The sequence below is a fragment of the Vulpes lagopus genome, chromosome 3 (assembly GCF_018345385.1).
Source record: "Vulpes lagopus strain Blue_001 chromosome 3, ASM1834538v1, whole genome shotgun sequence".
Classification (NCBI taxonomy): Eukaryota; Metazoa; Chordata; class Mammalia; order Carnivora; family Canidae; genus Vulpes; species Vulpes lagopus.
The window spans coordinates 69255133-69282985 of NC_054826.1; the positions used below are offsets into that span (position 1 = coordinate 69255133).

Sequence of the window (27853 nt, forward strand, 5' to 3'; positions counted from 1 at the left end):
CAAGGGATCCCGGCCCATGCTTCTAAAAAATGCTCACAAAGAGTGAGGCAGAGACATACAGACAGAGGGAGAAGCAGGCTCCCGGTGGGACTCAATCCCAGGACCTCAGGATTACAACCTGAGCCAAATGCATACAGATGCTCAACCACTGAGTCACCCAGTTGCCCTAAAACATTATTTTCATTCTGTGTTAGCCCCTCTGATGAACATTCTTTCTCAGCCCTTGAATCTCATACCTGTTTGGTTCTGCCTCTTCTTGGGGACCATCAAGACAGATTTAAAGTTTGCCTCATATATGCTCCCACTTTCTTTTCAGCCTTGATCTTACCAACAGAAAAATCACAGTAAAAAATTTAAGGACTACTGCGGTAATTTGTTTCTAACAGCTGGAATTTTACACTCTACATGTTATCTTTTTAAATTCTCACAATGCTGAAGTGTATGCTATTTTATTCTCTTTTTAAGAATTTATTCATGAGAGACACACAGAGAGAGGCAGAGACCGGGAAAAAGCAGGCTTCCTGTGGGGAGCCCGATGCGGTGCTCTATCCCAGGACCCTGGGATCACAACCTGAGCCAAAGGCAGACCTCAACCACTGAACCACCCAGGTGCCCTATTCCCATTTTTCTAAAGATTTATTTTAGAGAGAATACAGGGGAGGAGGGTGGAATTAAGAGAATCCTAAAGCAGTCTCCATGCTGAGTGTGGAGCCTGAAGTAGGGCTCAATCTCATGACCCTGAGACAACAACTGAACAACCTCTTGAGCTATTTTAGAGAGAGAGAATACAGGGGAGGAGGGTGGAATTAGAGAATCCTGAAGCAGAATCCATGCTGAGTGTGGAGCCTGAAGTAGGGCTCAATCTCATGACCCTGAGACAACTGACGACAACCTCTTGAGCTGAAATCAAGAAGTGGCTTCACATAGCCACTCAGGCGCCCCCTCCCCCATCCTGCCAGTTTTCAGATTAAGTAATTTTGCCCAAGATAGATCTGAGAACTCGGGTCTAATTCCCTTTTAAGTCCTAAATTGATAGACAAAAACCTGAGGACTGCCCCTAGAAACAAAGATTAAAACCTGGAGCAAAGAGTTTTTGCTGTTCGACCCATCTGTCAAAAAGATACTCAAAAGAAATCTCCAATACAAAAGTCTTCCAATACATAGGCAGACTTTGTATGTAATAGATTCCAGTACTTACCTAACAGCAGTTTTAAGTAGCTCCACGCACAGTGTGGAGCTTGAACTCAGGACCCTGAGATTAAGAGTCACATGCTTGGGGCAGCCCGGGTGGTACAGCAGTTTAGCACCACCTTCAGCGCAGGGCCTGATCCTGGAGACCTGGGATTGAGTCCCACATCAGGCTCCCTGCATGAAGCCTGCTTCTCCCTCTGCCCACCTGCCCGGTCTCTCATGAATAAATAAAATCTTAAAAAAAACAAAAAGTCACATGCTCTACCAACCGAGTCAGCCACCAGGTGCTCCTAAACAGCAATTTTCCTATTTTTGACTCTTGTCACATTTGCAAATATAAGCAGTCTTCTATGCTTTTCCTAGTTTCTCCTGGGAAGATGTCCCCTGTTTTAACTCCTTACTTACTGTTCAAGACCAAAGTCGTAAGTTAGGTTTTGGAAAACCTTCTATATAATCCCCTACAAGTAGCATCTATAGTTCTTAAGATCATCTATTTTGTTTAATCAGCTATTTTTATAATTATACACAAACATTAACAGACTGATCACTGTATATCCAGAACTTAAAACAGCCTGCCTGGTATGGAAAGGCACAATGGCTTATTCAAATAAACAAATGATTAGAACAAGTAGTAATATATTGACATAAAATGTCAGTTTACACCATATATTGTAAATGGAATGGGATAGAAATGTTTTAAGTTGTACAAGATTGTTATGTCTAAGAATTTTTTAAGATTTTATTTATTCATGAGACACACAGAGACCTAGGCAGAGGTAGAAGCAGGCTTCCTGCAGGGAGCCCAACGTGGGACTCGGTCCCGGGACTCCAGGAGCACGCCGTGGGCCAAAGGTGGCGCTAAACCGCTGAGCCACCCTGGCTGCCCTCCACAGGGAGCCTCATGTGAAACTTGATCCCAGGACCCAGGGATCCTGGCCTGAGCCAAAGGCAGATAGATGCTCAACCACTGAGCCACCCAGGTGCCCTAAGAATTTTTTTTTTTTTAATAAGATTTTTCACCCTACTACTTGGTAAAGAGTTCCTATGTGTTTTTTTTTTTTTTTTTTTTTTTTTAGATTTTATTTATTTATTCATGAGAGACAGAGACACAGGCAGAGGGAGAAGCAGGCTCCAAGCAGGGAGCCCGACATGGGACTCAATCCCAGGCCTCTAGGATCACACCCTGGCCCAAGGTGGCGCCAAACTGCTGGGCCACCGGGGCTGCCCAGTTCCTATGTGTTGTCTTTGTGTGTGTGTGTGTGTGTGTGTGTGTGTGTGTGTGTGTTGTCTTTCTATACACTAAATAATGAAGTAGCAGAAGGGGAAATCAGGCAATCTTATTTATAGCTGCCATCAAAGACTAAAAGACCTAGAAATAATTTTAACCAAGGAGGTAAAAGACCTATATTCTGAGAACTGTAAGACACTGATGAAAAGAAACTGAAGAAAACACAAATTTAAACACATTGTAATTGTTACTATTAAAATGTCCACATTTTATTAGTAACATTTTTTTAGTAACATTTTTTTAAATTTTTATTTATGATAGAGAGAGAGAGAGAGAGAGGCAGAGACACAGAGGGAGAAGCAGGCTCCATGCACCGGGAGCCCGACGTGGGATTCGATCCCGGGTCTCCAGGATCGCGCCCTGGGCCAAAGGCAGGCACCAAACCGCTGCGCCACCCAGGGATCCCAGTAACATATATTATTATCCAAAATAATCTATAGATTCAATGCAATCCCTATCAAAATACCAGTACCATTTTTCACAGAACTGGAACAATGGGAATGGAACAATGACCCCAAACAGCCAAAGCAATTTTGACAAGGAACAAAACAGGAGGGATCATGCTCCTTGATTTCAAACTCTTCTACAAAGCTACAGTAATCAAAACTGTATGGTATTAGCACAAAAATAAAACACATAAATCTACGGAAAAGAAGAGACAGAGCCCAGAAATAAACCCAGACTTATTGGTCAATTTATGACAAAGGTGGCAAGAATATGCAATGTGGAAAAGACAGTCTATTCAATCAATGGTGTTAGGAAAACTAGAAAGCTCCACACTGAATGAAACTCAACCATTTCATATCACCACACACAAAAATAAACACAAAATACATGAAAGACCTGAAAATTAAAACGAATTACACTGTGATGCCTAGGTGGCTCAGTGGCTGAGCATCTGCCTTCAGCTCAGGTCGTGATCCCAGAGTTCCAAGATCAAGCCCCGCATGGGGCTCCTGCATGGAGCCTGCTTCTCTCCCTCTGCCTATGTCTCTGCCTCTCTCTGTCTCTCATGAATAAATACAATATTTAAAAAAACAAAACAAAACTGGGACTACATCAAACTAAAATTTTACACATGAAGGAAACCTACTGACTGGGAGAAGATACTTGGCAAATGACAGGTCCAAGTAAAGGTTAACATACAGATTCTACAAAAACTCCTATAAAAAACACCCAACTGGATTAAAAAATGGGCAGAGGCCTGGAATAGAATAGGGGCACCTAGCTTGCTCAGTCGGTGGAAAATGTGACTCTTGATCTCGGGGCTGTTGAGTGTGAGCCCCATACTGGGTGTAGAGATTATTTAAAAATAAAATCTTAAGAAAAAATGGACAGAGACTCCAAATAGACATTTTTCCCAAAGACAATATACAGATGGCCAACAGACACATGAAGATGCTCAACATGACTAACCATCAGGGAAATGCAGAATGAAACCTCAATGAGATGACCTAACACTTGACAGAATGGCTATTATCAAAAAGACAAGAAATATCAAGTGTTGGCACAAATATGGAAAAAAAGGGACCCTCGTGAACAGCTGGTGGCAATGTACATTGGTGCAGCCACTATGGAAAACAATATGGAAGTTCCTTAAAAAGTCAGAAACAGAAACCTAGAAACAAAAATAAATCCAGCCATTCTACTTCTGGGTATTTTCCTTCAAAGAAAGCAAAAAACATGGGGCACCTGGATGGCTCAGTCTGTTAAACTCTGCCTTCAACTTGGGTCATGATCCTTGAGTTCCGGGATTGAGCCCCACGTCAGGCTTTCTGCTCAGCCCTCTGTCCCTGACCCTGCTCATGCTCTTTCTCAAAATTAAAAAAAAGAAAGCAAAAAGCTAATTTGAAAAGATCTGTGTACCTCTATGTTCACTTAAGTATTTACTTACAACAGTCAAGATATGGAAGCATCCTAAATATCCATCAATAAAGGGGTAAAGATGATGTGTTGTATATACCCAATGGAGGGATGCCTGGGTGGCTCAGCAGTTTAGCACCTGCCTTTGGCCCAGGGCGTGATCCTGGGGTCCTGGGATGAGTCTCACATCAGGTTCCCTGCATGGAGCCCGCTTCTCCCTCTGCCTGTGTCTGCTCCTCTCTGTGTGTCTCAGGAAAAATGGATGAGATCTTAAAATATATATATATATATATATATATATCTCCAATGGAATATTACTCAGCCATAAAAAAAAAGAATAAAATCTTGCTTTTTGTGAAAGATGGACCTAGAGGATGTCATGCAAAGGAAGTCAACAACTCTTTTCCAGCTGGATCCACGGAGGGTGCAGAAGAGAAGGTTCCTGCTGTGCCAGAAGTCGTTAAGAAAAAGCGAAGGAATTTCGCAGAGTTGAAGATCATCTGAGAAAAAAGTTTGCCCAAAAGATGCTTCCAAAGGCAAGGAGGAAGCTTATCTATGAAAAAGCTAAGCATTACCACAGGAATACAGGCAGATGTACAGAACAGATTCAAATGGCGAGGATGGCAAGAAAAGCTGGCAACTTCTACGTGCCTGCAGAACCCAAGTTGGCATTTGTCATCAGGATCAGAGGTATCAATGGTGTGAGCCCAAAGGTTCGAAAGGTGTTGCAGCTTCTTCGCCTTCGCCAGATCTTCAATGGCACCTTTGTTAAGCTCAACAAGGCTTCAGTTAACATGCTAAGAATTATAGCATATATAGCATGGGGGTACCAAAACCTGAAAGTCAGTGAATGAATTGATCTACAAGCGTGGTTATGGCAAGATCAACAGGAATCAAATTGCCCTGACAGATAACACATTGATTGCCCAATATCTTGGTAAATATGGCATCATCTGCATGGAGGATCTGATTCACGAGATCTATACCGTTGGAAAACGTTTCAAAGAAGCGAACAACTTTTTATGGCCCTTCAAATTATCTTTTCCACACGGCGGAAGAAAAACACCACTCATTTTGTAGAAAGTGGAGATGCTCGCAACAGGGAAGACCAGATCAATAGGCTATTATTAGAAGGATGAACTAAGGTATCTACCATGATTATTTTTGTAATCTGGTCAGTTAATAAATGACTACTTTCAAATGGAAAAAAAAATAGTAAGTCAGAGAAAGACAATACCATATGGTTTCCTCTATATGTGGAATCTAAAAAACAAAACAGACTCAAAGAGAACTGGTGGTTGCCAAAGAGGAAGGGAGGGTAGAATGTTGTAGTAACTTTGTATGATGACAGTATTACACTTATCATGTAAGCATTTCCTAAGCTATATAATCTCTATGCGGTACTCTTGCATGTTAACTATATTTCAATTAAAACAAAAAACTAGGTACCTGCTATTCCTAATATTCTATTGAGAAGGATCAAAGATGTTTTCTAGATTTGAGACAACAGAGCATAGTGGTTAAGAGGACAGGCCCTGAGGATAGACCTGGAATCCAGTTTGGCTCTTCCATGTCCTGTTACCTTGCACAGGGTACTTAACCCCTACAGCCTTCAGTATCCCCACCAACAGCAGTGAAGTAATAATAGTTCCTGCCTAAGATTAAAATCAAATAATGTATATAAGATAAAATAGCTGCCCTCTGGTAACCATACCCAAATCTCAGTCATCAGTTTTATCAGCTAAAGCTCACCAGACAATGGCAGAGCACAATAGATTTTCCTTTTTTTTTTTTTTTTCACAATAGATTTTCCAATTTTCTTCTCAATTCAATGCTTACCTTCTCATTCCCTGAAGAAACACAAGATACAGAGAAGACTTAAACACACTATTTCTTCCCTTGATTTATTGTAAGATACCACTGTTTATCCTTTCTCTAGCTTAAATTCTCAATTTTACAGTTTCTCTAAACACAACTGTTGATTTAGCTTTAAATAAAGCTACCTTATCAATGACCTTGCAAAAATTGCTTATATCTTGGAAATATTTTGTTAAAATAAGTATACCTTCAAAACGGTAAAATAATTATACCTTCAGCATTTCCTTACCATCAAGCCGTTTGCTAATCTGCTCCTTTGCAAGTCTAGCTGGCCAGCACTTCCTCACTGGGTCAGCAACTGAAGTTCTTTCATTTTTCTCCCCAGTATTACAGCCAACATTCTTCAAATCCGGACTTTCCAGCTGTTCAGTGACACTTTCAATGTTCCTAATAGAATTCTGTCCTTCCTGTGATTTTTCTTCCATACAATCTTTTGATTCGGACACACCGGGATCATCAACATTACTCTTAGTTGCTTCGTCTAAAAGTGTAACAATCACTGAAGAATCTGGTGGTGAAGTTCTTTCCGGTGAACTGGAGTCTTCTGAAATATTAAGAGGTGTGGGTGGCAACTCTGACAAATGAGCCAACTCTTTTTGTGTTCGTGGAGGCTTTTCAGTGATTTCTGAAAGCTTTACAGGGTTGCAGCAAAGTTTGGCATATTCACCACCTAACCTATGACATAATTCATTTATTATGACATCACAGTCTCCAAGAAGCTCTACATCAAAATGCAGATGAGGCAAAGGTTCTCTATTTATTAATATCTGAGGCACTTCATGGGGTATGGAACCTAAAAGAGAGATGAAAGATACATTAGAAAAAGGGAAGGAAGCTAACTTAAGAAAGCCACAACAAATGTTTTACACAAGAATCTAACATGCTCCCTATAATGAAAAAAGAAATGCACCACTACTACTCAACCAAGCAATCACATTTTATCAAGATATCAAATAAACATTAGTTAAGCATCTTCATAAAATTTCAGGTCCTGTTTCCCATCACCTGATTATTTCTGAGCAATCTACTCAGACTCTTCTACCCTGTACCTCAATTTCCTTGTCTACATAATAGGGATAAGAATACTTTTTCACAAGGTTGTCAAGCGCATAGAAAAGCTCTTGAATTCAGAGAAAAAAAAAAGGGAAAAAGAAAAGCTCTTGGCACATAGTGATATTCTATCAAAACAGCTCCTGATATAGCATGTGGAAATTCATTTAAGTCTATTTTCCACTATTATATACCTGTATCTTACATCTTAAAAAAATTACCTTTGCCTATTAGCAACACACTATTATACTGCCTCTTAAAAGAAAGCTTTTAAGAATTTCGGGACGCCTAGGGGGCTCAGCGGTTTAGTGCCTGCCTGCGAACCAGGGTGTGATCCTGGAGTCCCTGGATTGAGTCCCACATGGGGCTTCCTGCACAGAGCCAGCTTCTCCCTCTGCCTATGTCTCTGCCTCTCTCTCTCTGGGTCTCTCATGGATAAATAAATAAAATCTTAAAAAAAAAAAAAAAAGAATTTCTCAGGCAGCCCCGGTGGCACAGCGGTTTAATGCCACCTGCAGCTCGGGGTGTGATCCTGGAGACCCGGGATGGAGTCCCATGTTGGGCTCCCTGCGTGGAGCCTGCTTCTCCCTCTGCCTGTGTCTCTGCCTCTCTCTGTCTCTCATGAATAAATAAATAAAAATAAAAATCTTTTAAAAATTTCTCTGCTTAAAAAAATTTCTCTGCTTACCTTTAAAGAGAAAAAAATTTTTAAAAAAAGAAAAAAATTACTCAAAAATGAAGGAGTTTATTCATTAAATTTCATTACAAATTATCCTATATTCTACTGACAAAGAATTTCACAGCTCTTTTGGGGAGACGACTGAAACTGATAAAGCCATTACATATTGGTAGGGAAAAGATACAGAATTGTAGAGCTGAACTCCTGTTTCTTCCAACTGTTTGCTCTGGCTCTCTCTATGATTGCTCGTGTAGGATTCTAATTTAATTCTCTGATTAAGAGTTTGATATTCTGGGTGGCACAGTCAGTTAAGCATCCAACTCTTGGTTTTGACTCAGGTGGTCATCTCCGGATCGGAGATCAGTCCATGTGGGGCTCTGCACTTAGCACAGGTGTCCGCTTGAGATTCTTTTCCCCCTCCTTTTCCCTCCTCCTGTTCCTTCCTTCTGCTCTCACATGCTCTCTCTAAAATAATAAAATCCTTAAAAGTTCAATATTCTCTCTCTCATTTTTAGGGCACACCTGATGTTAATGAATTAGTCCCCTCTAACTTCCTCTCCCCTTGCTTCCTCACTAGAGGGAGAAAAGAAATAATATGAGAGCACATGTTAAATATTCCTGAAAGTAAACAGGACTTAAAATTGCATTTGAGCATTTTCATATACAAACACCCTTATAGGTAAAACTGATCCACATACAATTTCTTTTTGAAGGTTTTATTTATTTATTCATGAAAAACACAGAGAAAGGCAGAGAGACATAGGCAGAAGGAAGAGAAGCAAGCTCCATACAAGAGCCCAATGAGGGATTCAATCCCTGAACTCTGGGATCACATCCTGAGCCAAAGGCAGATGCTCAAACACTGAGCCACCCAAGCATCCCCCACATACAATGTTTAGGACAAGGCATGACTGTTATTTTTTTGAGACAGAGAATCCTAAGCAGGCTCCACACCCAGCACAGAACCTGATGCAGGACCAGACCTCATGACCCGGAGATCATGATCTGAGCTGAAATCAAGCGTCAGATGCCCAACCAACCGAGCCACACAGGCGCCCCAAAACATGACTGTTATTCTTATAAAAACAAGACTATATTGAGCCCCCAAATTCTCTAACATATTACAATTCTATAGATTACATTCATATCTAGCTATACATTTGAACTTATTAAACCTACTATCAACTAAATTTGAAAGATAAACTATAATCTAAGAATAGAAATAACAAAGATTAAGGACTGTTTCCTAAGCGTAGGTGAATTAGCTGAAGCTAACTCCTGTCATATAAAAAATACATTCTGCTAAAAGTTGAACTATTTCCCTTTGTCTTAATTTTTCATATACATCACAACTTGACATTACTTCTGCTTTGATAAGCCTCTCCCACACCCCCTACATCAAAATGTCATATTAACCAATCTTCGTGAATGTTGAGTATCACCTAAAAAGTAAAGTTTGGCTCTTCACCACTCTTTAACCTGAAAGAGAATAAGATCATTGGGTCCACTGTACAAACCCCACAACCTATGGCCATCTATACAGAAATATTCTCTAAAAATCATCAGCTACTTACTTGGAATTAGTGCTACTGGTCTTACTTTCAGGGAAGACCCAATTACAATGAGGAGATCAACTTCGTCTTTGTCATACTTCATGGCTCTATGAAACTGCTCTGGTAAATTTTCACCAAAAAAGACAATCTCTGGTTTCATGATAGCAAGTGGCTCATCAGCTGGGCACCTAGGACAACGAGGAACCACCTACGTGTTCCAGATTTTGGTTGAGATTGGGGGGAGGGGGGAAGCCCAAGTTAGAAATAGTCAACATTTACACACTTCGCAAGAACACATTTCAAAATTATCAAGCTGAATCACTATATTGTACACCTGAAACTAATACTTTATGTTAATTATAGTAGAATTAAAATTAAAAACTTAAAAAAATAGAATTCCCACATAAAAAAAAATGTGTTTTCAAGCTGAAGTGTGGAAGCATATGAAAAAGAGCCGTGTACTTAAATACTTAGGGGAAAAAATTATCGAAGAAAACAGAAAAGCTGTGGATAAGTAGTAGGGAAAACTGGATACAACTCTCAATGGCAATGCCAAATGACTTTATCAACATACAATCAAATACAAAGATGTTAATATCTGAGTATGTAGCTATTATAATGTCCAGGAAGACACCTACATTTGATATTTAAGAGTCCACAGTAGATCAAGGATCTGTATATATGTATGCACAGGACTTAATCCTTTAAAAAATGTAAGAAATTATCCCTTTTTAATATGCTATTCTCCACTCATAATTATGTATAATTAACTATATATGCAGCTAAGCACATGTAATTTATATCTGGATGATTTTTATTCTCTGTCATTATTTTCCTGAATTTGTTTTTTGGGGACAGTGATCATACATGAAATACCTTTTATAATAACTTTTTAAATATTTTAAAGGATTACCAAAAACTAAATTTAAGATTCAAAATCTGACAGGCACTAAAAAGGGAAAGTAAGAGAAACTTTTTTTTTTTGAGAAACTTTAATATATCCAACACTTCACTTATGATTTGGGCTTTTAACTTAGATATTAAGAAGCCAATTTCATCATTTTAGAGACATTATTTATAGAGCAATGTTTTAAACTTAAGGGATTAAAGGTTCTTGTATAGGTCATCAGAATTCCCAATGCTAACATTATCTTCCTGGATCTTTCTGTATCACAAACTTTCAGAAAAAAAAATAAATAAATAAGAAAAATGTGAAAGCAAAAGAAGAAACAGATCAGAGATATGCACAATTTCTAAAATACGGGTGATAAATTACCTGATTAAAAATATCTCCTCGTACAGCTTCACAGTCTACTTTGTATTTACAAATCAGGCAAGATGCTGTTGCAAAGGAACCTAGAAAACAACACATGCACTGCTAAAGAAGATTTCTATTTCTTTAAACATACCACAAAGATCATAAAGTTTGACACCAGAAAAGAGAATGGACACTCCACAGGGGAAACTCAGGGATAAATAATTAAAATACAGACAGAATCCAATCCTCAATTATTGAGATATTGACATAGTGACACTTCCTAAAGATAGTCTTTCAATGAAATAAACCAATTCCTTGAAAGTTAAAATCTGCAGAGTTGGAAGGTTGTAATTGTAGGACCTTAGCTTAACAGTTATACATAAAAAACGTAAGAAAATGGTCTGCTCCTACTTGTTTTAGATTGGAAAGTCTTCTAAATTGCTAAATTCTATACATCTGAATTACCCCGTTCCTTTGGTTTCATAAACTAAACAGGTCATATTTTTCTTACATGAGTTATTATTACTTTTGTAATCAAAGGAGGTTATTTAGAAGAATTTAATGGAATACAACCACTAAACCTTTTGAAACACAATAGGACATTAAGCTGATATTTTGTACAATTAAGTATCAAGGCCAATAATTCTGGTTTAATTTTTTTGCACCCCATTTTTTAAAACTTATCTACAACTAATCAGATAACATGACTAAATTTCCATTTCAGGAAAGCAGCCTACTTTCTAATCCTATTTTCTCCTATAAAACTAAATAAAAGAAAGCAATTCTGAGGTTTACTAACCATGACACTGAATTATCCTTTGGATTCCTGCAACCTGTTCCAGTGTATCTATGTTCTGAGTATAGTTCCGAAGTAGTTTTCCTTCCTTATCTGACAAGGCTATGAATTTGTGACAGAGAGATGGTTGGAACTGTCCGGGATATATTTCCTATATAATGCAAAAGGCAGAAAAAAGATTACAGTAAAGAAGTAAGTATAATACATGTCACGTTTAGGTTTAACCAAAAAACTACCAATGATAGTCCCCCATATATAAATAAATTAAAAAATACATGAGCATCTCAAAACATCTAGATGGTTGCAACACACACCTACAAAAGGATTGCTGCTGTAATATGCATAAACTCAGCAATTAGTGAACTTGCCCCTTGAAGGAAAAAGTCAACCCATAAGCATCTCTAATAAATGTTAACAGGTTTTTCTTAATAAAGTCAGAAGAAATACACACCTGAGAATATATCTAATTTTTTGTTGGCTGCAAATTCAGGGTTTGTTGTTTTTGTTTTGTTTTGTTTTTTAAGAAAAAAGAAAAGTAAGTTGAAATTAAAGATACCAAAGGTATGGTGACTTCTTTTAAAAACTAAAAGGCACTGTCAAACACAATATTAAAAGTTGTTTATTTATCATTCATTATAAATATCAACCTGTTGGAAGTTTAAAGCTAAAGTTTTATTTCCTTACCAAAATTGTTTTCCTTCCACTGCACAGGCACATACTGGTATAGTATAGAGTTGCTCATGAATGCTGAGTTGCTGGATTTTGTGTGTGTGTTTTTCCCCCCAAATAATGCTTCAATGCTGTTTCTTCTTTAAAAACAAAGAATTCAGATATACACATGGCAAAAAGATCAGAGAAAAAGTATCAATTTTGGTCCTCTCAACTTTTGACAGTGTTTTTATTAAATTTCATTTAGTGACTATGGCAAAGGAAGTTTTCTTCTCTACTTTTTTTTTTTAAAGTAGTAATGCTACCTACTTCCTTACCATTCATTACAGCCTCTAACCTATTACAATGCTAACAAAAAATCAGACACAGTTGTTATGTCTGTGGGAATAGGGGACTGGTTGTAGAAATACAGTACATCCATAATAGTGGAGTATGCAGCCATTAAAATGAACGTGAGAGGTCTAGATGTACTGACCTGGAAAATGGTTCAATGGTTCAATGTGAAAAAAAGCAAGTTAGTCACCAGTGTGTAGAGTTTTTTGTTGTTTTGTTATTAAGCAAAAATGGAAATTATATGCACATGTATACAGTAAGTTCATACAAACATCAAGAAGGATGCAAACAAGCTATAAACAGGTGAGGAAACTTTCAACTTCTGACATTATACAAGAAAGTTTAGTAAGATTATAGATGACTTTACTTTTAACCTATCTAATATTTCAAGTTTTGTTTTTTTTTATTTTTTAATATTTCAAGTTTTAAAAAAACTACCTACAGGGATACCTTACAGGTAAATATAATCAGCAGATCTCATTATAACTACCACCCTACATATGTCCAAATGCTACTGAAAAGGTTATACAAAAATAAAAGATTTTTTTATAATTTTTAAAATAAAAAATTCTACCTCACATTCAAATTTTTCTCATGAATTTCATGGACAACTTTACAACTTAAGAAACAGAAATGCATATAAAAAGTAGTAACAAGTGAAGGACTTATTTAAGCTATATTTATAGAAAACCAAAAGCCGCATTATGTTTTGAACCACTGCACTTGCATCGTGCTATACTAACCACTGTCTTCTCTCCAGGATGCTTTGTTCTAGGACATTTAAAGGATTAATCATCATAGTTATTTTACTAAGCTCTCTCTTTCTGGAAATGGTTATTAAAATATTTTTATTTAAAAAAATATATTTTTACAACAAATATTCTAATATGCTAGGTTACAGACAAAAATAAGTTCTAAGTTAATAAGCAAAATAAGAATAGCATGCCAAACTCATAACATGAACAAATGACTACCTCCAGAGCAACAAGAGTAACAAGACTCTACCCTCCTAGTATGAATTTTTCTGTGTCTCCTCATCCCCCATTTCCTTCATAGATATAGATATTCTTTAAAGAAGGCTTCACTGTGCTCACTTTAGCAGCACATATACTAAAGTTGGCTCCACACCCAACACAAGGCTTGAACTTTGAACCACCTTGAGATCAAGAGTTGCATGCTCTAATGAGCTAGCCAGGTACCCCTTCCCCATTCCTTCTTAAAGAGGAAGGTAAGACACACAAAAAAGGGGATCCCAGGGTGGCTCAGCGGTTTAGTGCCTGCATTCAGCCCGGGGCATGATCCTGGAGACCCGGGATCAAGTCTCACATCGGGCTCCCTGCATGGGGCCTGCTTCTCCCTCTGCCTGTGTCTCTGCCTCTCTCTCAGTCTCTCATGAATAAATGATAAAATCTTAAAAATAAAAAAAAAAAAAAAAGTGTGGAAAAAAAAATGTTTGGGACAGTAGTTCAACTCCACACTCCAGTTTCCCATCATATCCAATCCTTAACAGTTCAGGGTAATTTAGCCCTTAACGTTACAAATCAATTCCTGTAGTTGGGGAGAACTTGTGAATAACTTATGAATAATTTATCTTATAAGCCTGTATTTTATGTTAGAACCTAAGTGATTTGTATCTTAACTTTGTCTATTTTCTTTTGAATATACAGTAGACCGTGACTGAGTCATTAGATTCAAATACTACATTCAAACTAAGGGATATAATCTGAAATAATGGAAAAGAAATTACACTGGAAGGACTTTTAATGGAAACTTCTCCTAAAAATTTTAGGTTACGAGTATTTTATTTATGTAATATTTAAAGATTCTGGTAAAAGACTGTCCTCATGCTCTTACCATGAAGACAGCTAAAAACCAAATGGGCTGGGGATAACTTTCAGATAAAAGTATGAATTGGGTGCCTAGGTGGCTCAGTCAGATAAGCATCTAACTTCAGCTCAGGTCATGATCTTAGGGTCCTGGACTCCATGCTCAGCAAAGAGTCTGCTTTTCTCTCTCTCCCTCTGCCTCCCCCCACCCCCAACTCATGCTCGCTTGCTCTCTCAAATAAACCTTTAAAAAAAGTCACAAAGATATGGACTGATCTCCTATGTTTGACATGCTAGCTAGCCCTGTTCAAAGTAAGACAAATCTCAACATCCTAAGTACTATTAGGATAACAATACAGGGGCAGCCCCGGTGGCACAGCATTTTAGTGCTGCCTGCAGCCCAGGGTGTGATCCTGGAGACCCTGGATTGCCCACGTCAGGCTCTCTGCATGTCTCCCTCTGTGTCTCTATGAATAAATAAATAAAATCTTAAAAAAAAAAAAAAAAAGGATAACAATACAATCACGTGGGCTGGGCCATTCTGTTACTACCCAATGGGGTAACTTCTAGATTAGAATGGAAGCAGAACTGGGACCAAATGCTTTAAATGCTATTAAAAAGATGCATTGGGCAGCCCAGTGGCACAGCGGTTCAGCGCCGCCTGCAGCCTGGGGTGTGATCCTGGAGACCTGGGCTTCCTGTATGGAGCTTGCTTCTCCCTCTGCCTGTGTCTCTACCCCCCACCCCACCCCTATGAGTAAATAAAATCTTAAAAAAAAAAAAAAAAAAAGGAATGCTTCTACACAAATGTATCCAGAAATAAACACAAGAGAATTTCAATTAGTTAAGCTATTAGTGACCACTTAATGGAACTTCTAGCATGTACCAGGCTTAACACCTTTATTTATGTTATAATGCTTTAGACCAGGCTGAGGACTCGGGTTTTCACATTTTAAGAGGCTGGAAAAGCAAAAAAAAAAAAAAAAAAAAAAATATATATATATATATATATATATATATATATATATATATATATGACAGAGTTCCTATATGGTTTACAAAGGAAATCGTATTTACTATCTGGCCCTATACTGGAAAGGTTTGCTGACTCTACTATAGACATATGCATTCCCATTTTGCAAATGAAAAAACCAAAGCACAGAAATAATTTGCCAAAAGTCCCAAGAGCCAGTAGGTAGCAGAGTTATCATTCAAATCCAGTTTTGACAACAAAATATGGCTCTTTATCACTATGACTCTTTATCACTTTACTACTAAAATTCTAGTAAAAGACCGTCTTTTTCAAATTTGATCCCTCAAAATTAAGTTTCTGATTTCTCTTTTAAGCTAATAGGCACCACTATTATGTACTGCAAGCTAGTCCTGTAAAACCAGTCTAGGAAATACACTTCATTGTGCACATCTTCATGGGATTACTGCAACCTGGAATTCCAATCACCAACTAAGAAAAAGTCTTCAAATATACATGATGTATCCACAAATCAGTAGCAAAAAGAAAAGCATCCCAATGGAAAAGAACAGCTACGAATAGGCAACTCAAAAAATACACATGTGGCCAGTAGTAAAAAGTAGTCCTCTACACTAATAAACCACAATAAAACAGTAATACAAGAAGACGCTCATTTTTATTTATTAAACTGATAGTTTTAACTGCCTTAAAAACAACTCTAGATATCCATTAATAGGAATCTGACTAAATATATTGTAATATAACTATTATACTATGCAACCTTTATCGTAAAAATGAGGTGTATTGGGGTGCCTGGGTTGTTCAGTCGGTTAAGCATCTGCCTTCAGCTCAGGTCATGATCAAGAGTCCTGGGATCGAGCCCCTCATGGGGCTCCCTGCTCAGCAGGGAGTCTGCTCCCTCTGCCTGTGCTCTCTAATAAATAAGATCTTTAAAAATAATAATAATAATTTATATCTGCTAAGTGCCATTATGAAACTATTTCCAAGAATATTAAGCAGGGAATAAAAAGCAAAGTAGAGAAAAAGGTGTATGATTCTGTTGGTAATTATTTTCAAAATACTGGAAACCTACAAATAATGCCCCTCACCTATATATACAAACAAGTTTACTTCTTTTTTTTTTTTTTTCCTGGAAGGAAACCCAAGAAATTATCTTACCATGGTAATCTCTGAAGAGATTAGAGGTAGAGAAGACTGAAGGGGGAGGCCAACTAACATGTTTTGTACTGTTAGAATTTCTTAAACCATATATACAATACACACATGTGCATGTGCTTTTCTTTAAAGTATTTTAATGCTAATAGTGTACTACGGAGGGTTTTGGGGGTATGTAGGGGAGAGGGGCATGCTAAAAATCAGCTTTCTAAAACACTTTTTTTTTTTTTTTTAAGATTTTATTTATTCATGAGAGACACAGAGAAAGAGAGAGGCAGAGACACAGGCAGAGGGAGAAGCAGGCTCCATGCAGGGAGCCCGACGTGGGACTTGATCCTGGGACTCCAGGATCATGCCCCAAGCTGAAGGCAGACGCCCAACCGCTGAGCCACCCAGGCATCCCAAAACACTTCTGATAGCATATTTTATTCTACCTTTCCAGGTAGCAGTGAGTCAAAACCCTCAGCAACTGCACTTTCAGGAATTTATCCTAACAACATTGGAAACACACCAAAAAGGACAATCACAGCAACACTATTTACAATAAAAGAAAGTAGGAAACACCCAAAATACACATTTGTAGAATTACAGTACCATTGATGAACATTATAACCATTATAATATCTGACAGAAAAAGTTCATTAAATACAAAGACTACAAATCCAAAGCAGTAGGCAAAAGAGCCCATTCATATAATTATATACATCCAGGTATAAAACTATAGATGCATTTATACATAAGTAACCCACATACATATAGGTATTATCCCTGTTTTCAGATGAATGGGACTATATGGCTTTTTCTGACTTGCATTTTTTTGACTTTTAGGTAATGAACTGGTTTTAAGATTCCTAAACTTTATAACTACAGGATCTGGTATGTTTACACATTATCAATAAAGCAGTAATTTACTGAATAAAATTTAAAGATGTTTGGAAGTAAGTTAATAAAATTCAGTTTAATCTCTCCCTCTACTTCTTCTCGACTTTTAATCACTTTAGGGTAAAGGGCATTCACTGAATTCAACATGCGTAACATCTATATTCTCTGAACACAGTCCTTTTCAACAACAAAGTTATTTGTATATTCTCAGTTTCACCTTGACTCTTAATACAGCCACTGCTTTCTAACCATATCAGTGAATTATTTTGCAAACTCCTGAGAACCACGATACAAATCACTATCAATCCAAATCCTTACCATGCAGGAGGATAATGATAATGGTTCAGAACACGGTTATACAGCTTTAATGTTAGGCTTAATTTTTCCTTATACACCAGGATTCAAAGAGATAAACCACAGGTAGGCACACTGTATAATACAGTGGTGCTCAAAGAGAAAACAGTTTTACAGGGGACATTTGGGCAATGTCTGGAGGCATTTTTCTGAGTGTCAAGACTGGGTGTGACAGTGTTATTAATCACATTTAGTGGGAAAAGGCCAGGAATGCTGCTAGATATCCTACAATGCATAGGACAGCTCCTGATAGCAAAGAATTATCCATCCCAAAATGTCAATTGGGTAAGAAACTACTCTAATGGGCCAATAATCTCCTCAACACACTTTCCCTTTACTTGGAATTTCCCCTCTAAATGAAATGTTTCTTCTCAATAATTATATATAATCATTGCCTCAATACATGTGTAGAAATTCCTTCCTTCCAAATGTCTAAATTTCACCAGTAATATTTACTCTTTTCATGGTGTCATATTAAATTCACTAACAGGCCAAAATCATAAACCATCTTTATGAACTTTCTGCCCATTTAGAGAAACTGGTAAAAATTTTAGGTTATGAGTATTTTATTTATGTAATATTTAAAGATTCTAGACGCCTGGGTGGCTCAATGGTTGAGCATCTGCCTTTGGCTCAGGGCGTGATCCCAGGATCCGGGATCAAGTCCCGCATCGGGCTGAGGGCATGGGGCCTGCTTCTCCCTCTGCCTGTGTCTCTGCCTCTCTTCTCTTTCTGTGTCTCTCATAAATAAATAAATAAAACATTCAAAAAAAATACGGAAGTTTGGGCAGCCCCGGTGGCACAGCGTTTTAGCGCCACCTGCAGCCCAGGGTGTGATCCTGGAGACCCAGGATCGAGTTCCACATTGGGTTCCCTGCATGGAGCCTGCTTCTCCCTCTGCCTGTGTCTCTGCCTCTCTCTCTCTCTGTGTTCTCTATAAATAAATAAATAATTTTTAAAAAAAATAAAGATTCTAGTAAAAAACTATGGAATATTTATATTCTCCTCATTCTCCATTTCTGTAAATGATCTTTCATTCTTTGTCCTTATTTCCCCTTAAGCTTTTCCTATTCATTTTTAGGCCAAAATTAACTCAGTCTGTTACCATTACTATCAATTTTAAGTGCTACTTCGAGACCCAAAAGCATTTGTTTAGACAGTTCCTAATGTGAGAATTAAAGTATAACAATTCTATATGAGTAGCAGTTACAAAGGTTAATATATTTGGCTCTCAACATAACTTAATGAACACTCAATCATGCAGAATTAAACTTACATAAACAAAACTGAAAAAGGATGTACTTTAAGTGACTCAACTTTTTTTCACTTCATTAACTAAATAGACAAATTCTTAAAACTTTTATAGAAGAGAAAAATGCTGCCCCTCCAAACTTCTCCCAGGTGGCATGAAAGATGTATATAGGTGATTTAAAACATTATAACTGTTAATAACAGTGTGCCATTTTTTTTACTATAACTCACTTATTTTCTCTTATGCAGTCTAGATTTCAAGTTAGGTGCATTTTTTTTAAGTTCCTCCTACAGTTTGTCTTTAGCAGAGTAATTCTGAATTGCTTCTACAGATTCTTCCATGTCCAAGCTAGTTTAAGCTAAACTGAATACTCAGTTTGGACATTAGACAACTAAGGTTTCTTACCCTTGCTGTTTCAATTCTCAGTTACCAAATTTTTCCAAGTATCAGGTTACTACTTTAGTAGGCAATTTAATATATACTTAAGGAAAAAAGCTAAGTTAGTTTGGGCAACATGTTTCTTCTCAGAACACAGAATTTACAGCATAAATCTAGTAAGCATTACATAAATGTACCAGTGAATCAACTTTTATCATCAAATAATAAGATCAAAGTAATTTCTAGTTACTTGCTGGCCTTCTAAGGGTTGATTCTGCTAACTAGAGCTATTAAGTAAGTGACCTAGGTCCAATTCAAGAAACCTAGAATTATGTGGTATTTCATTGTTCTTCAAAAATCGTGTACTACCAGTAGCAGTGAAAATGTTAAACTTTTCCGAGTTATATAAAAAGACTACATGGTGGGCAGCCCCCGTGGTGCAGCAGTTTAGCACTGCCTGCAGCCTGAGATGTGATCCTGGAGACCCAGGATCAATCAAGTCCCACGTCTGGTTCCCTGCATGGAGCCTGCTTCTCCCTCTGCCTGTGTCTCTGCCTCTCTCTCTCTATGAATAAATAAAATCTTTGGAAAAAAAAAAAAAAAAGACTATGGTTTGAAAATAGCACTTTTTAATTAAAATTCAGTTTCATTTAATTTCTAGATTTATGAAAAACTAATCAATACAAAAGATCATTAAAAAATATACCAAAGCTTAGCAACAATTTTATAATTTCTTTCCATAGGATTAAACTATAGAATAAAAAAAAATAAAAAGTTTTCTAATGACTAAAATCTCCTGGGTATGGTGTAACAATCTCAAACTTTATTACAACAGACCTGCCCAAAAGAAATATGTGAGCCATGTACACACAACTTAGATTTCCTAGTAACCACACTAAAAGCATGAAATCATCGTAATTTCCGATCCAATATCAAATACAATATATAACAATATTATTTTCCGTACTATGTTTCCAGGATCTGGTGTCTTCCACACTTATATCACATCCGAATATACTTAAGTACTTAGCAGACCCATGTAACTAGAGGATTCTGGATTAAGACAGTGCAGCTCAAGAAACTCTAAAACAATGTAAAGCAAACTTGGCTAACATCATGCAACCTAAGAATCTTCATCCCCAATCACAAATTTTTCAGGCATATCCTCATGTGTTAAACTCTGGCTACTAAAAAACACACCAGGCAGGGCAGCCCCGGTGGCGCAGCGGTTTAGCGCCACCCGCAGCCCAGGGCATGATCCTGGAGATCCTGGATCAAGTCCCAAGTCAGGCTCTCTGCATGGAGCCTGCTTCTCCCTCTGCCTGTGTCTCTGCCTCTCATTCTCTGTTTCTATGAATCAATAAAATCTTTAGAAAAAAAAAAAAAACACACCAAAACAGAGATTACAACCTTTATGATTCATAAAAAATATTAAAAATCAAAGTGCTGTTAATTTCATATGGTCTACTAATCTCTAAAATAGCCTGAACGATATAAAGGCCATTACTAAAATTCAAACTTGAAAGATAGAAGTAGTCTCTTCTTTAAAAATAAGCCCAATCCTAAAATGAAACGTAACTGATAGAGCCTCTTCTAGGAAGAAGAAAATTCTGACTGAAATGACTTTATTTCAATGATCTTACTCTACCACAGTTCTACTACCCAATTTACTAGACCATGAATTGTAAACGTAAGAAGCCCCAATGCGAAGAGAATACATTTTCATGAGAGAAAGCCAAAGAATAACTAGAAGATTTCATAGTACCTTTGCAAACTTGAAGAATGGTCTTGGATCCTTTCTGAAATATTCAATGTCAAACATTGCTTGAGGATCTGGAAGGTCTGGGAAGTCTATTGCAAGGCGAGCATAAATACCATCTCTTGACCTGAAGTCAGGTATTCCACAAGAAACAGAAACCTGAAATATGCATGGCATAATTTGTACAATTAAATCTTCTATCTCTACGTTTATAATTACTAGTTCTTTCATCATATAATTAGGGAAGAATTGAAAAATATTTTGCTTTAAAACTTGAGGGAACAAAAATACTGCCCTACTCCAATTTATTTTTTTTCCCCTACTCTAATTTCAAATTCAAATATAACAAACACCAAAAAGCAGTATAATGAAATCCACCATATTTTCCAGTCATAATGGGGTAAGGAATTTTAAGTCAGGCTAATTTTTTTTCTGACTAATTTTAAACCTTTAAGCATTTAATCAATGAATTAAAGCAACTGCAATTTGAGAACAGAGTAAATAAACCATTTCAAATTATTTTAACTACAAAGCAGGCAAGATTTTCTATCAGTCACATATTTGCAAAAACAAAAATGTCATCTGGTCAGGGTTCTACTACTTCAAGAATATTAAATTATTGTATTTTCTTTAAAAACTCTATTGTACAATAACTTTTTTAACATTCTATTTATTTATTCATGAGAGACACAGAGAGGCAGACTCAGGCAGAGGGAGAAGCAGGAGGCTCCATGCAGGGAGCCCAATGTGGGACCCGTTCCCCAAACTCCAGGAGCCATGAGCCAAAGGCAGATGCTCGAACGCTGAGCCACCCAGGCGTCCCCAGTATTTTAATTCTTTTTTTTTTTTTTTTTTAGTATTTTAATTCTTAGCTGATATTTCAAATATGAATTTCAGTAGTCAACTAACTTATTGTTTCACAATTTTATCAATTGACTCCACTCTGACCTCAGATAAAACTAATTTGTCTAAATCACATCTGGGAACAAAGCAGAACTATTCTTGATAATCATTTATGATTAAATAGCACTCTGCCTTAACTCAAAATGGCAAAATGCAGGACTGAATTTTACTCCAACAATCACCCTAGGTCAATAACACGTAACATATTCTGTATTCAACACACAATGGCCCTAGGTAGTTAAGTACAAACCCAAAGTGAGGCAAATGCCCTCACATCACCTTAAATTAAAATGGGGGTTGGGGGGCAGCCCTGGTAGCTCAGAGGTTTAGCGCCGCTTTCAGCCCAGGGCCTGATCCTGGAGAGACCCAGGATCCAGTCCCACGTCAGGCTCCCTGCATGGAGCCTGCTTCTCCCTCTGCCTGTGTCTCTGCCTCTCTCTCTCTGTCTCTCATGAATAAATAAATAAAACCTTTAAAAATAAAATTAAAATAAAATAAAATGGGGGGGCAGCCCAGGTGGCTCAGCGATTTAGCGCCTCCCTCGGCCCAGGGTGGGATGCTGGAGACCCGGTATCGAGTCCCGCGTCGGGCTCCCTGCATGGAGCCTGCTTCTCCCTCTGCCTGTGTCTCTACCTCTGTATCTCTCATGAGTAAATAACTAAAATCAAAAAAAAAAAAAAAAAAAAAAAAAGGAGAGGAGGCAGGAACCTGTTGTCTTCCCAACTTATTTACTTGTGAACACTAATTAGGTTCCTGGTTTCCCCCAGAAAGATGGAACAAAGACCCAATTTTTCCAGCAGACCCTGATCCAGTTTATGCAAACCGAATTCCCTGCATCTCCTTTAGGAGCTATAGCAGAATACTATAAGTAAAAAACCTTTCCCTAACTCCATGTACTGTTAACAAACAGGAATACTTCCTAAGTTTGTTGGAGAAGTTTTTAAAGAAATGAATCAATTTAACAACTGCTGCAGCACTTTTCATGGTTTCCAAACACAAATTCCCATTATCATGTTAGGATAAATTCTTCTAAACAAAAAATGTTTCTTACTTGGAAAAGGCTAAGAAAAAAAAAATCACACACCACCTCGCCCTTTTTACTAGTGTTTTATTACATCTTACATACCCCAGCTCCAGTTAGAACTATGATTTTTTTGCACTCTTGCAGTAATTTCACAGCATCTTCAATTGTATTAATATCTTTTCTTTTCTTCCTTTTTGGTGGTTCTGAAAGGATATTAATAACAATCTGCCACAGTGTCATATCATCCAATTCAGGTGGAGGAATTGTTTCTGGTAGTAAATCTTTAAGAATTGTTCGTGGATCTGTGCCAATCATGAGATGTTGCTGAACAAAAGTATATGGACCTACATAAAGAGAGAAAAGAATTAGATCTAATCCACCTTTTAGTCATTCAAAAATCTCATTTTCTAAAGTAATGAATTAGCAATCTTTAAAGTTTTTTTGCAAGGAAAATGAACTATATAGGTATTTCATTTTTTAGAGCTAGTGACTACTCCCTCCCAAGGAAATTAGGGAGATCAAATCAAGAGTTGTACCTGCTCTTAGAGCTCTTAAATCCAGCCTCTTCTCTCCTGTTTCTAAAAATAAAACTATAATTTACTCTTCAGATCATTTAATATTTTCTTTCAAAAAAATATTTGTCATGTGATACTTAAAAATTTAGTACGTTAAGTTGATTTGGGTCAAAAGACTACAACACTAATTATTCAAATACTGGTAATAATCACCTTCATTTACTAAGTACTTAATGTCTGGAAGTGTCAGTTATTAATTCACATAAGCCTTCCCTGAAATATGAAATAACAATCATGTACCCTATACCTTTGCTCTAATCACTTAATTTTAGTAGGCTTTTTTTGACATTCCATCAAAATTTCTACTTAATCTTGTCTATTGCAAATAACAGCTTTATAGCTGCCTTTCTAATAGATTCCTTTTGTTTTTGCCTATTGTAATATTTAGAACCTCTAGTACAATATTGAACAAAATAAGAGAAAAAAAAACCTACCAGAATTAAATTTCTATGGCTAAGATATAGAATACACACTAATAACAGAGTGTGTACAAAATAGTTCTACAAATCAGTTTTACCAATCAATAAAGGAAAAGGTACCAGTCCCAAAAGCCCACAGGAAATCTATACATAATTACTCTTTAAATTTTTCCAGTAACAACCTTTTTTTTTCCAGTAACAATCTTTAATTTGATCTTAACCAATCCCCCAAAATGACATACCGATGTTTTGAATATTAATAATTTTTACCCTGAAATTTCTTAGTTTCCTAGTTTCAGACACCCAAAAATAGAGTGAACATTACAGACACTAAGGAGGAACTAATCACCGCTGTTTAAAGAGTCAAGGTACTTTTAAAAGAAGAAGAGCACATTAAGAAAAAGACCATTCTCAAAAAAAAGAAACCATTTTCAATATTATCACGTTATAACTTTGGTATAAAAATCTCATGGTGTTCTCTACTTCAAAATACTTTCCCATTTCAACAACATACTTAATATTGAGCACAAACTGTGGGCCAGGCACTTTTCTAAATACTGACAAAACACTATACCAGTCAAAAATCCCTGCCCCTGTTGGGCTTACATCCTAGTACAGGAAGTAACAAAAAATGTTTAAGATACAGAGCTTATTAAGAAGTGATTAAGGGGCAGCCTGGGTGGCTCAGCGGTTTAGCACAGCCCAGGACCTGATCCTGGAGACCCGGGATCGAGTCCCATGTCAGGCTCCCTGAATGAAGCCTGCTTCTCCTTCTGCCTGTGTCTCTGCCTCTCTCTCTCCTGTGTATTTTCATGAATAAATAAATAAAATCTTAAAAAAAAAAAAAGTGATTAAGTATTAAGGAAAAAAAAAAAAAAGACTTGAATTGAGAGAGTGCAAGATACGCTGGAGAAAAAGCACTCCACACAAGAAAGGTACAAGTGAAAAGAACTGGTGGTGTGAGAAGGACCTGATTGAGAAATACCAGAGGCCAGCTTCCAGGGGCTTAAACTGTTTAAAACCAAAAAGAACAAAGTACTAGACCTTCCGTAGAAACACAAGCTGACACTAAATCTCAAGAAGCACCTAAAAACCTCATCAAGTTATAAGGGTACAGAAAACTGTATTTTTAATTGACATAAAAAAATTCAAAAAAGAAAAAGACATTATTCTCTAAGGCTCTGAAACCGTACCTATCCGGGGCCTTGGAGTCCAGTCACTAGAGCTTGCATGTGAGGCTCTATCATCCTCATCACTTTCACAGGAATGAAAACCGTTGGTGATTATTTCATCATCAAACAGAAGGTTATCTGCAAAAGAAACCAAAGTAACTAAAGGCTGATGAAACAATCTGCCTCTAAAATCTATACAAATCTGGGTACCCCGGGTGGCTCAGCGGTTTAGCGCCACCTTCAGCCCAGGGCGTGATCCTGGAGACCCGGGATGGAGTCCCACGTCGGGCTCCCTGCAAGGAGCCGGCTTCTCCCTCTGCCTGTGTCTCTGCCTCTCTCTCTCTCTGTCTCTCATGAATACATAAATAAAATCCTTAAAGATAAAGTGTATACAAATCTGTAACAGTTATGATGCAATGACTTTCAATGAATAAACCACTGAACATTCATTCATAGTACCTAGGTTAAAAACCGCCTACTGGGTCAGCTTGCACCATTCTAAGAGCCATATATCCTCATCTTTACACATTCTGCACAAAATCTTAAAACTTTCAGCTCATGAAAATCTAGAAATAAGTTAGGTTTACTTAATCAAAACACAGAGTAGTAATCTAAACTGAACTTATTGATCACAAGTAATGGGAATTCATGAAACTGGTCAAAAATGTAACAGAAATCGTTCAAATTCATGACAATTATTTGCCCTTCTCTTACATAATACTAGACTTCCAAAGATATATTTGCATTATTCGTTTCCCATATTAAACTGTTTACAGAAATCAGTAAGTGATTTACTAATCAAGAACTTAATGCACTTCTATGATCAAGAACTTAATGCACTTCTATGATCAATCTGGAGCACCAGATTGAATTTACTGGTAAAGACGAACATCCACGACAGAAACTCCTCAGACTGAAAAATATGAAAACTCCCAAAGATGATATGACATACACAACTAACACATCTGCTTTAACATAACAACAACAACAAAATCAGTTTGTGTTTCAGGGTTATCAGATACGCACATACACGCAAAATTATATCTAATCTAAAAAACATTCTAAGTATATATAATTAAGAAAAAAAGTACTATTGGATCGCCTGGATGGCTCAGTTGGTTCAGAGTCCACCTCTGGCTCAGGTCGTGATCCCGGGGTCCTGAGATCAGGTCCCCATCATGCTCCCCGCAGAGAACCTGCTTTTCCCTCTATGTCTCTGCCTCTCTATCTCTCTCATGAATAAACACAATCTTATATTTTAAAAAAAGAAAAGAAAAAAGCCCACTTAACTAGTCTTAAAGTACTATCACTCTCCCTATACGCAGCATTAATTGCAACATTTCAGAAATTGAGCGATGCTTCTCAAATTTTGTGGGTTATGACTTTAGAAATAGCTTTGCTCCTTAAAATTTAAAACTAAAGGCCCTCAAAAAAAAAAAAAAAAGCCGTGAATTGCACAGGTGTATCAGTTTGCAAAGACAACTGCAAAAGGTTGATGAAAAGGGACGGGCAAAAGTTGCAGATTTAACGTGTGCAAGGAAGCGGGGGTACGGAAAAGCGAAAGATGTTAAACAAAGGCAATAAGCTAAGAGAGTAGGAGGAGAGAGAAACTTACTTTAAAACCAACTGCGGGAGCTTCGCGGCCCGGCGGCTGCGCAAAGCGCAAAGCCGCGCAGGCGGGCGGCGGAGGGAGGGAAAAAGGGAGCGGAGGGAGGGGGTGCGCGGGCCGCTCCCGCAGCCCGGCCGGCAGCCGGGGAGGAGCGCAGCCGAGGCCCGCGGTGGGAAGGGGGCGCCGCAGGCCAGACCTGAGCCCCCAGCCCGCCCCCCGGAGCCCCCAAAGCCCTACACCACAAGGGGCCCCGAGAGAGGGAGGAGGGGATGCGCAGTCCCAGCCGCCCGCGCCCTGCGCACCTCGGTACCCAATCGCCGCCGCCGCCGCCTCTTCCTCCTCTTCGCCCTCGTCGTCGTCGTCGTCGTCGTCGTAGAAGTCGTCGGCCGGCGGCGGCTCGCGGGAGAGGCCCTGAAGGCCCGGCCCATTGTCTCCTTCTCCGGCCGCCGCCGCCGCCGCCTGGGCCTCCCGCTCCCCGCCCGCCGCCGCCTCCCGCCACAGCGCCGCGGCCGCCGCGGGGCAGCCCCCGGTCGCCGCCGGCACCTCCCGCTCAGGGGCCGCCCCGCCGGGCTCGCCTGGGCTCCGCCCCAGGCCCGGACAGTCTCTCCGCGGCCTCTTGCGGAGTGGCTCCCCGGCGGGCGGCGACGCGGCCTCCCTCTCGGCCGCCACCGCCGAGGGGGAGCCGCTGGGCTGAAGGGCGAGCGCCGCCTCGTCCGCCATCTTCCAACTGCCTCTCTGGCCCTCCTCCCTCGCCTCCTCTGCTCCCGCTCGACTCGCGGCACTGGCGCCCCCGCGGCTCCGGCTGCGGGAGATTTAAACCCCGTCACGTGACCCGGCCTCGTCGCCCCCGCCCTCCCGCCGCTCCCGCCACCCACGCGGGCCGGACCACAACACGGCGGGTCACGTGGCGGGCGGAGGCGGCGTGGGCTGGGAGGAAGCGCGGCCCCACCCCTCTGCGGCAGGCGCGTCCAGCCGCCGCGCTCGCCCGGCTCCCGG

The 27853-nt window shown here is 38.7% G+C and overlaps 1 protein-coding gene and 1 pseudogene across 2 annotated transcripts in view; one reads left to right on the forward strand and one right to left on the reverse strand.

Moving 5' to 3' along the window:
- SIRT1 (sirtuin 1) overlaps positions 1 to 27662 on the reverse strand; it is a 31351-nt gene extending 3689 nt beyond the window's left edge. Inside the window, exons 1-8 of one of the 2 annotated variants that reach the window (XM_041749798.1) lie at positions 27160 to 27662; positions 25270 to 25386; positions 23185 to 23426; positions 21162 to 21314; positions 11560 to 11707; positions 10779 to 10858; positions 9524 to 9710; positions 6450 to 7013 (exon numbers count right to left, since the gene is read on the reverse strand). In XM_041749798.1, coding sequence (XP_041605732.1) covers positions 6450 to 7013; positions 9524 to 9710; positions 10779 to 10858; positions 11560 to 11707; positions 21162 to 21314; positions 23185 to 23426; positions 25270 to 25386; positions 27160 to 27577 — 1909 coding nt within the window. In that variant the 5' untranslated portion in view covers positions 27578 to 27662. Of the gene's footprint in view, positions 1 to 6449; positions 7014 to 9523; positions 9711 to 10778; positions 10859 to 11559; positions 11708 to 12240; positions 12366 to 21161; positions 21315 to 23184; positions 23427 to 25269; positions 25387 to 27159 lie in introns of those variants that run through there. The other variant, XM_041749799.1, reaches the window with a different exon arrangement.
- LOC121487789 lies at positions 4634 to 5555 on the forward strand (annotated as a pseudogene).
- Positions 27663 to 27853: the final 191 nt, after the last annotated feature.